General features: G+C 54.4%; 3 protein-coding genes across 3 annotated transcripts; 1 reads left to right on the top strand and 2 right to left on the bottom strand.

Moving 5' to 3' along the window:
* On the top strand, positions 1–2,055 carry BO82DRAFT_318039 (glycoside hydrolase family 1 protein). Its single transcript, XM_025632632.1, has 4 exons — positions 1–146; positions 201–542; positions 626–1,782; positions 1,863–2,055. Exons 1-4 carry the CDS (start codon positions 23–25, stop codon positions 1,947–1,949), a joined length of 1,710 nt encoding a protein of 569 aa, XP_025488359.1. The 5' UTR covers positions 1–22; the 3' UTR covers positions 1,950–2,055.
* Positions 2,056–3,658: 1,603 nt separating this feature from the next.
* BO82DRAFT_357580 (uncharacterized protein) lies at positions 3,659–5,435 on the bottom strand. The gene is made up of 4 exons (XM_025636055.1): positions 4,970–5,435; positions 4,776–4,919; positions 4,659–4,726; positions 3,659–4,607 (listed from the first exon to the last, which is right to left on the bottom strand). The coding sequence occupies exons 1-4, from the start codon at positions 5,138–5,140 to the stop codon at positions 3,824–3,826; spliced, it is 1,167 nt and encodes a 388-aa protein (XP_025488358.1). The 5' UTR covers positions 5,141–5,435; the 3' UTR covers positions 3,659–3,823.
* A 494-nt stretch (positions 5,436–5,929) lies between these two features.
* BO82DRAFT_160924 (putative nucleotide-sugar transporter) lies at positions 5,930–8,395 on the bottom strand. The gene is made up of 2 exons (XM_025630256.1): positions 7,612–8,395; positions 5,930–7,536 (listed from the first exon to the last, which is right to left on the bottom strand). The coding sequence occupies exons 1-2, from the start codon at positions 8,062–8,064 to the stop codon at positions 6,148–6,150; spliced, it is 1,842 nt and encodes a 613-aa protein (XP_025488357.1). The 5' UTR covers positions 8,065–8,395; the 3' UTR covers positions 5,930–6,147.
* Positions 8,396–9,323: the final 928 nt, after the last annotated feature.

Below are 9,323 nucleotides of genomic sequence, written 5' to 3'. Positions count from 1 at the left end.
CTTCTTCATCATCAACAACATCATGCGCGTACCCTTCTTCGCGGGGCTACTCGCCATTCACCAGGTCACAGCTCAAGACTCGAGCACTGCAACTCCTACCACCAGCTCAGCGCCTCTAGTGACCAGCCTCAATCTCACAGTCGAAGGTCAGCTTCTTCCCTGACTTGACCTTGGATAGGACTTCAGCTGATATACCGTGGACCTCTGGAATATCTACATCGGTCCCGTGGAGACCGCAGCGGTCAATACAACCGTGGAGCCCACTCCAATCCCAAGCTCTCAATTGATCCCACCGCCTCAATTATACTATCCCTCCTACCTGACCGGCGCCCAGATTCCCGCACAGGGGAAGAATGATAGCTGGTCCTTCCCCAAGGAATTCTGGTGGGGCGTCACCAGTGCCTCGTACCAGGTTGAGGGGGCTGTCAAAGCTGACGGCCGTGGTCCCAGCTTATGGGATGCATTTACGCACCGAGCGATGAGCGTAGCTGACAACCAAACTGGCGATGTTGCGATCAACCAGTACTATACCTACAAAGAAGGTAAGTTACTGTGTAGTCCAGACTTCACCCTCATGATATCTTAGCTATCAGCCCAGAAAATCAGATCTAACCACTACGACCAGACATCCAACGCATCGCCGCCATGGGCGTCAAAGCCTATTCCTTCTCCATCTCCTGGTCCCGCATCTTCCCCTTCGGCAACGGTCCGATCAACGAAGCCGGTCTCCAGCACTACGACGACGTGATCGACACCTGCCTGGAATACGGGGTGGCACCGCAGGTCACCCTCTACCACTGGGACCTGCCACTCTTCCTGCAGCTTTCATACGGCGGGTGGACCTCCGAGAGAATCGTCGACGACTACCTCGCGTACGCTCGAGTACTCCTAGTCCGCTGGGGCAGCAAAGTAGCGCAGTGGTACACGTTCAACGAGCCCATCTCCTTCTGCGGCGAATACCCCGTCCCGGACGGGTATTTCACAACCACCACAACCATCCCCGCCCACCAACAAAAGTTCTGGTGCGGACACTACATGCTCGTCGCCGCCGGCAAGACCTACCAGCTCGCACGGTCCCTAAACATCACCGCCCCGATAAGCGTCAAGAACAACGGCGGGTACAAACTACCCCGAACGAACTCCCGCGCGGACGCCGAAGCCGTCGAACGAGCCTGGGCCTTCAACGAGGGGTGGTTCGCCGACCCCCTATTCCTAGGCGACTATCCAGCCCGCCTCAAGAATTTCACATCCAGCTTCCTGCCCGAGTTCACCGCAGCCGAGAAACGGCTCATCCAGGGCGCGAGCGACTACTTCGCGCACGATGCCTACACCGCGGCGTACTACATGGCGCCCGACGCCGGGATTGAGGGCTGCCTCGCCGACCCCAGTAACAGCCTCTACCCGCAGTGCTACAACTCGACGTACACCTTACCCGCAAGCGAGGGCGGGTGGCTGATCGGACCGGCCTCCGACCCCAACACCCGGTGGCTGCACAAGGCCACCGAGTGGCTCCCCGCGTTTTTACATTATATCCAGCGCACGTGGCAGCCGGCCAACGGCATCGTCATCACCGAGTTCGGCTGGACCGAGCCCTTCGAGGCCTACAAGTCCAAGCGCGAGGATATCTTGACTGACCCGATTCGGTCCGCGTACTACCGTGATTACGTCGAGGCCATGCTCATCGCCGTCGCGGAGGGGGTCAACCTGGTGGGGTGTCTGGCCTGGTCCATTGCTGATAACCTCGAGTGGACGGCGGGTTTTACGGTCAAGTTCGGCTTGCAGGTGAGTCTCTGCGTAAAGTTCCTGTCTTCAGTTTCCCGGGGCTGTCGGGAGACCCAGAGTATGCTAACTGGGATGGATAGTACGTCAACCTCACCACCCAGGAGCGGTTCTATAAGGCCAGTTTCTTCGAGCTGGCGAGCCTCTTCAAGACTTATATCAAGGAGTGAGACGGAGTGCTGAGCTTGGACAGGCGATATCAACGCATCAGACCCCGAGTGGAGCTATAGTGCCGCTGCGCTCCAGGATTGGTGATAAGAGGTACACACACATCGCATGAATAGAGCAATATCAGTACAATACCCCCCGTTAACATACCCCGACGTAGGCTCCTACATTCGACTCACAATTCCCTTCAAGAAACAACACAACAAAACTAAAACGCCACCGTCTACCCAACCTTAAAACCGAAGAATATACACAAAGCGAACCACCATCTCCACCACTCATGTCCATGCCTATGCCTATGTAGCTGTAGCGCTAGCTGGAGTAGTAGCAGTAACTACATGCGTCAGTGTAGCAGCACCAGTCGCCACCGTCGTCGAGGACGACCGCGTGGAAGAGGAGGTGACCTCCGCCGGTCGGGTGATATTGAGAAGAACACGAGACGAAGCCAACCGCTTCGTCGGGGTTGATCCATGGGAAGGAGACGTTGGAGTAGTCGAGGGTCGAAGCCGTGTTTGTGACGGTGTCGGTGGGGGTGGGTTTTGGGTGTGGATGGGGCCCGCAACGGGTGTCGGGTTAGTTATACGGCAATTTTGTGGATTCTTTTGGGGAGGGGGGGGGTGTAAGGTAATGGGGGGGGGGGGGGGGGGGAGGGGGGAGGAAGTTAGGTGCGTGCGTGTGGGATGCTTTCAACTGAGGTGACTAGGGATAGGGCTGCTGGTATACTGCTCCCAGAAGAGATGGAGGACCACCTACAATAGATATTCCCCTGACTCGCCGCACTCTGCTGGACCAGACTCTGCTGCCAGACGGACACATTGAACACGCCCCCAGGGTCGTCTTTCAGGCGATGACCTGGTCCTCGCCGAGGGTCCAGGCGGGGTTGATCCCGTCGCCGGAGGAGGGGTTGATGAAGTAGTTGTTCGCGTCCGAGGTCGCGGCCCTCTGGATGATGCAGTACAGCAGAAACAAAAAGCGCACGGCGGACATCTTCATCAGCCTAGTACGGTGTGTATAGTGGAACGGAGGGTCGAGTGTTATTCTGGAGTAGCGAGCTGGGTATGATATCAACTGGACACAACTGCTATGATACTGAGACCCTTAGTTAGAAGGGCCTACTGCGGTAACAGCCTCGCGCGATGTTAGGGTTGTTTATTCTTAGGGTTGTTTTTAGCCGCCGTGGATCGGGTTCCTGGCAATGGCTGTCCCGATCCGTGCAATGAAAATCCCCCTAATCGCTATGGCTGAGACATCGCATCGGTCCGTCAGGGAGAGGTGTCTATGCAATGGCCTGTTGGCATGGTTTGGCGCGGTCTGGCGCAGTCGGTTCATGGACTTTGGTGATAGGTGGGGGTTTGAGGGCAAACCCCTGGTTGAGGATGTATTCCATATGATGCACAATAATAGATCTAATCGCACATTTGGGCGGTTTGGTTGAGCACCTTGACTGTTGGAAGCAGCACGCAGATCTCAGAGGTAAGTCCATGGCAAGACCTTACAAAGTCCTAAATTCAAGTCTGTGCTAGACAATTACGAAAGATTAGTATGCCTTCCAGCAATGGCCCAATGAGACGATCTGGAGTGGTGCTAGCTTTGGATCACCGGCAAAGAATAGAACCTTGAAGTTTGCTCATCGACCGTAGGGAACTAGATCTCACCCATCCGACGATTGCTGGTTTAATTCGAAGGAAAAGACTTCATGTATTGGCAGACAACCTGATTCACATCGTATGTGTTACTGCAACATTCTATGTATATAGAGAGGCCATGTTCTGCTGAGCCATTATATTGAGATCTGCCGCCAGAACTGCTTCGCACGATTAGCTGTCTGAATGAACAAATCCATCAATCATTCAATCAGCTGCACCTATTGCCAGAACTAGTTCGCAGAAACATCCACAATCGTCTGCAGCCCATCCTCCCCTAAAATCGCAACCGACCCTCCAAGCACCGTGAAATTCCTCGGGTCAGCATCTAACGGCACTCCTACATCATCCCACGTCGCATGGACCGTCCTCTCGCCGCTCAGGAACCGGTTGACGTTCGACATGGTACTATACATCACCCCAAAACTAAAAGCCTCGTGCACATTATCATCCTGATCATGTATATCCGAGGTCTTGGAAAATGACCCAGCAGGCTGATACCCCCCCGTCAGCGACGGATACGCGCCGAAGCACCGTAGATACCCATGCCCGCACATTCGGCCCAGCGACACATCGAATTGCGCCCCGATGTCAATCTGCTCCGCCAACTGCCTAGGGTTTACAGAGAGCGCCGCCAGGATCTTCTGGGCGCCGATGTAGCTCACAGCATAGACCAGGGAGCAGACCGCATCGCCCACGCTGCAGACCAGACGCGTATGATCGGGCCGATCGATGGGAGGCGGATCGCGCCAGTAAGGTAGGAAGTGATGGGGCGGTAACACTGTAGGATCCTGATGCGACAGGAAGACCGGCAGCTCGGTCTTGCAACTCAAACCGCAGTGACCGAGCCAGAGGATATCCCAGTCGTCGCCGTAGGGAGACCCGGTGGAGTGGCCATCCGAGCCTTGCAGCGCTCGGACGGCGAGCGCATAACTTTGGAGCTGGGTTTTGAGGGTCACGTCCCAGTCGACGTCATCCTCCATGATGATAGCGCTTCCGAGTCTATCTTGGACGATTCTGCGCGAGGGTCAGTGGGCATTGCAGGACGGCAAGCGGGGCGTTGCATACTGCTGCATGGCATTGACATGCGCACGTCGAGCCGCATATTCCGTCGGCTTGTGGTCTGAATTCCAACGCTGGAGGAGCTCATCAGCAACTGCCACCAAGTACATCTTCCAGGCTTACATGAGGAATTGATTTGGGATTGACTTGGTCCGGGGTGACTCCATCGATCCATTCCACACGGAAGCCGCTGACCGATGAACCCAGGATAATATTGTCCCTCTTATCGGGTCTAGAGGGGAGATTCACGACGAAAATCTTCTGAGTCTACATCTTGTGAGTACAAGTCATCCCTTCAGCAGAATTTCAGTGCGCACCCCTAAAGTCTCATTGCCGATAGGGTGGAGAGGGATCGACTCGCCCTCGGACCGTTGCCGCGCTGTCAGTTGCGCATAGTGGATCCGGGACAGGTTCAGAATGACGACGATCGCCCCAATTAAAAGTAGGATTGTCCGGGTGAGTCGATTGTGAAGAATGGATAGAACCATACTCGCTCAATCAAGCAGCAAAGACGAGAAACGAGTGCGCTTCAAATCAGTAGCGGTTGAAATTGTAGACCCGCTCAATCGCCCCTTGAGGCGCTCAATCTTCGATCGTGGATTGAAATGCGGGGAGGGGATGTCCCCAGCGGGCTTATCTGGCTTGGCTCGGGCTTGATATTGCCTGGTATAGCGGAAAGAAGAGAAAGACGAAAGGAGAGGAAGAAAGGGGAGGAGAAGGTGAAGGAGAAGAAGTGGACAAGGAAGGGTCCAATGTCGGCAATGCTAGTCTGAGCCATCCCTGGTAGGATTTGCTCCTGAGTTACATTGGCGGGTGAGTGTGCAGTGGGAGCATTGAATGAGACTTGGGTCAGCCGCTGGGCGGCGGAAATCTGGCCCAGTGGAAGGAGCGGATCTGCCGCCGGGACCGTCCTTAAGTCACTGCGTTAGTAGCCACTCACTAGTTATCCGAAGGTACTAATTTGTAGACAGAAGACACAGTCATCAATTGTATTATCTTGACACAGAATACACACTAAGCCTACCAGGAAAGAACAACACAGATCATGGTAAAATATAATTGGTATATGGGGTATCCATGATGCATTCAGGCTGTAAACATCACCCAACCAATGCAGAATGCTGGCAAGTGTGACCGCAAGGAAAAACCCTCTCCCTATCGTGGGCTAAGAGATAGATAACATGGTATCACGCAATAAATAAACCTCTATCCCAGACCGGGTCGGACATTATGTGCACAACGCCAAATGTACTCCACACATGCCGCCTCTCGGGCATGTGGACTTTCAAATCAACGAGAAAACAGAAAATGCACATGGGAGTATTCATGATGCAAGGTACCGTCGCAAGACGCTGACACCAAGGGCCTTCACATCGAATCCCGTGTGGACAGAGTGCTGTCAAAAGTGTTTCGTGGAACAGCGGAGCCGTGAGCTGAACCAGACCAGCGGTTCCCAAAATCATGCGAAAAAGAACTCAGCCGCCAGGGTTGGTCTTCAGTGGGCGGATCGCCCCTCCCCATGGGCCCCATGGGATAGCCTATCCGGGGATGGTTGCACAGCGCCCCCGAAGCTCTGCCGCCGATCCGACTTGTGAAGCTCCGCCTCAAGCGAAGTAATGACCGGAGGTGCAGATTTCAACGGCGAGGGACCGGCGACCCGCGGGGAAAGCGACCGATCGTGGTCGCTGAGGTTCGAGGTGTTGATGCTCAGCCCATGTACATTGCTGCTGGCGCCGCTGGCACGGACACGGAAGGAGCGGCGGCCGGGGTTCAGGTGATCGGCCGGCGTGATGTTGACATTTTCATCGTCGTCCAGGTCGTCCGGCGAGTATCGCAGGCCTGCCTCAGGGTGGCGGATGCGTTGATATTCACCGCGCTCGCCCGTGGGATCCGAGTCGTCGGCCTCGGAGTCAAGGTTCGGGCTGCGCGTCCAAGATCCCTTCCGAGCTTCCGCACGCATCTTAGCGATCTTCATGTAGTTATATGTACCAATGCTCGCAATGGTCACAAACAAGCCCGTGATGTTGATCAAGGTGAGCTGGTCGTGGAAAATCACCCCCGCTGCGCTGATGGTGACCACTTCCTTGAAGATACCGCAGATGCTCAAGGTTACCACCGAGGAGCGCTTGAGGAGCGCGAATTCGGATGAAATCATACAGAAAGCGAGGAGGCCGGGAAAGATCAGAAGGCCCACTCCAAACAGGCTACCGCGAGCCTCGGCCAACGCATGGAATCCCGCAGCGATCTCGGAGGGTCCCTCCACGGCCAGCGCAATGATGATGAGAGACACAAACATGACGGGGGTCAGGAAAAAGAGGGTAGAGAAGGGATTGGCCGTCGCGGGATGGCGGAGAAGGAGGATTTGGGTCAGACCCCATCGGAAACCGGAGAAGAACGCGGATGCAATGACCAGGACGAACCCGACTACATTGAAAGCGGTCTCGCCAGCGACCATCATGACAACACCTACAGTCATTGTGGCGATAATGATTATCAATCTAACTGAGGGAGTCTCGAGGCGGAAGAGGAAGGCAAACAGAAGAACAAAGGCAAGGGCGGATGATTTGCACATAGTGAGAAAAGTGAGGGAGATGAACTTCAAGGACATATTTCCAAGACCAATGTCGAGGGAGGTTGCTGCACCGCAGGGAACCAGACGAGTAAAATAGAAGAATTTGGTGAGGATCGGCCCTTTCTCCGAGTTATCATGATCTCGGACGGGCGAGCCGGACGGCGTGGAGGTATGAGGGTGCTGCGGGCGCAACGATGGTATCAAGTAAAGCAAAAGGGAAGAGAGTGTGAACTGCACAGCCATATGCAGACTGGTGGTGAAAAGAGGGAAAGGGAACACGACGTTGTTGTCTGAAAACATCCATTTGTTGTACTGTAGAGAGGGCACGCGACCCGGTTAGCAGATGTCGAGCGCCCGCCCAGCTCCGTCCCTGGGATCAACACTTACAATTGAAATCGAGAGCGAGAAAAAGTACCACATGAGAATCAAGCCGCCATTGACTAGAAGCCTTTGGAGGATGTCCTGATCGCCCATTCCCAATGGCAGCCACTCCTGCTTCGAGGCCTTGACATCAGCTATGCGGGCATCCAACTGCCTGCGCTGCTGTCTTCTGCGACGTCGCTGACGTCTCTGCCTCGCAGTCAGGCCGGTCTCCTCGTCATCGTGGATATCTTCATCCGAACTCGTGTAATCCATTTCGCTATTTTCCGCAATGGAGGACAGATCCGACTCGTCTGCGTCCTCAGCCGGTGAGGACTTCTTCTCCTCTCTCTTCGAAGCGACTCCGTCCCCGGTCACCCTTGCAATGTCGTCCCGTGGGTCAAAAGCCGCCGAATGGGAACCTGCAGCCAACACTGAGCTCCGCCGTCGATGATGATTGCTGGCGGGGGAAACACCCATACTGGGACGGTGCGGATCGTCGAGGAGGTAGGTAGGAGGGAGGCAGACGGAGTGATATATGGGTGAATCGCGGACTCGAAGGCGTTCGCTACAATGAGGATGGCCCCATCAGTGAGAATGCGAATTGTGTCTCAGAGGCCCACCGCGCGCGCACACGATCGAGGGAAATTCGAGGGAAAAAAGAATCGGAGGGGGTGTGGGTGAGAGGGGTTCAAGGACGGGTGGGCGGCCAAAGGAGTGTGTGGTAGGAGGAAGAAAATCGGTGAAGGAGCAAAAATGACTGGTCTCGGAGATTGGAGAGGAAAAGGGAATTGATGAGATGACACAAAGGAAAGTAAAAAGGGGACTAATCCAAGGAAAGAGGTAGAAAAAGGAACTGTCAAAAGTAAGTAAACTGGGGGGGAAGGGGAATAGTTCGTATGGATGGATGATGCAAGGGCGACCGCTGCAGGAGGGAAGAAGAGAAGAGAGAGAGAGAAGTTGAGGAATGACAGCACAGGGAGGAGGAAATCTGAGGGTACCCAGGCGCTAGGGGAAAAGTAGATTAGTGAGGAATTATCCCAATAGTTCAAACTGGGAGTCAGATGGAGGAGGGATGGATTTCAAACAAACAGAGTCGGATGAAATAATCACAAAAATAACGGGAGTAGTTACGGTACTGGACTATCTGAGAGTGACTTTGGGACGTGGGTTGGGCGAGAACGTGATGTGATTGATGGTTTGGAAGGAATTCAGGGTCGTGCTACTACTACTACTACCTGGCTACAAGTATGAGTAGGGTACAACAAGTGTACTCTGATAAAGAGAGGATAGCCTGCTTGGTTGATTGACGGATCGAAGGGATTGATTGGGGATTGATGTGACTTGATTGTCCTTCCTCCCTGCCCTCCCTGCCCTTCCCTTCCATCCCCTGAGCTCAAGAGTAACTGAGTTAGCCACCGGGACGTCATTTCATCCCCAGACCATCCAGCAACCCGAACCCAAAAGAATACGAGCACGACCAAAGGTTAATAATCATGATGACAACAATCACTAGACTGGTTCCACAACACCTGACTTGTCTCAAAACTACAGGCCACTTTCAGGGAAGTGGAAATCACACAACCGAGAGGAAGGAGAAGCGAAGCAAGACGAAGAACAAAAAGAAGGGCATCCATCACCTCTCTCAATGCAAGACGGAGTGCCTGACCCTTGAACTTCCGTGCCGAATGGGACGACAGACTGATTGAAGGATAAACTAAAGGACGGGCTGCTCAGGG

Source organism: Aspergillus uvarum (genome assembly GCF_003184745.1).
Source record: "Aspergillus uvarum CBS 121591 unplaced genomic scaffold BO82scaffold_59, whole genome shotgun sequence".
NCBI classification, from domain to species: Eukaryota; Fungi; Ascomycota; class Eurotiomycetes; order Eurotiales; family Aspergillaceae; genus Aspergillus; species Aspergillus uvarum.
The sequence above is the reverse complement of the archived record's forward strand: the minus strand, read 5'-3'. Positions and strand labels throughout refer to the sequence as shown.

Bases quoted from the DNA above. Each gene is read 5' to 3' on its own strand.
- BO82DRAFT_318039 (XM_025632632.1), top strand. From the start codon at position 23: ATGCGCGTACCCTTCTTCGCGGGGCTACTCGCCATTCACCAGGTCACA. The intron at 147-200 runs GTCAGCTTCTTC...GATATACCGTGG, and splicing joins CCTCAATCTCACAGTCGAAG to ACCTCTGGAATATCTACATC. The intron at 543-625 runs GTAAGTTACTGT...CACTACGACCAG, and splicing joins GTACTATACCTACAAAGAAG to ACATCCAACGCATCGCCGCC.
- BO82DRAFT_357580 (XM_025636055.1), bottom strand. From the start codon at position 5,140: ATGGTTCTATCCATTCTTCACAATCGACTCACCCGGACAATCCTACTT. The intron at 4,727-4,775 runs GTAAGCCTGGAA...GAGCTCCTCCAG, and splicing joins ATCCCAAATCAATTCCTCAT to CGTTGGAATTCAGACCACAA. The intron at 4,608-4,658 runs GTATGCAACGCC...ACCCTCGCGCAG, and splicing joins CATGTCAATGCCATGCAGCA to AATCGTCCAAGATAGACTCG.
- BO82DRAFT_160924 (XM_025630256.1), bottom strand. From the start codon at position 8,064: ATGGGTGTTTCCCCCGCCAGCAATCATCATCGACGGCGGAGCTCAGTG. The intron at 7,537-7,611 runs GTAAGTGTTGAT...CCCTCTCTACAG, and splicing joins TCTCGCTCTCGATTTCAATT to TACAACAAATGGATGTTTTC.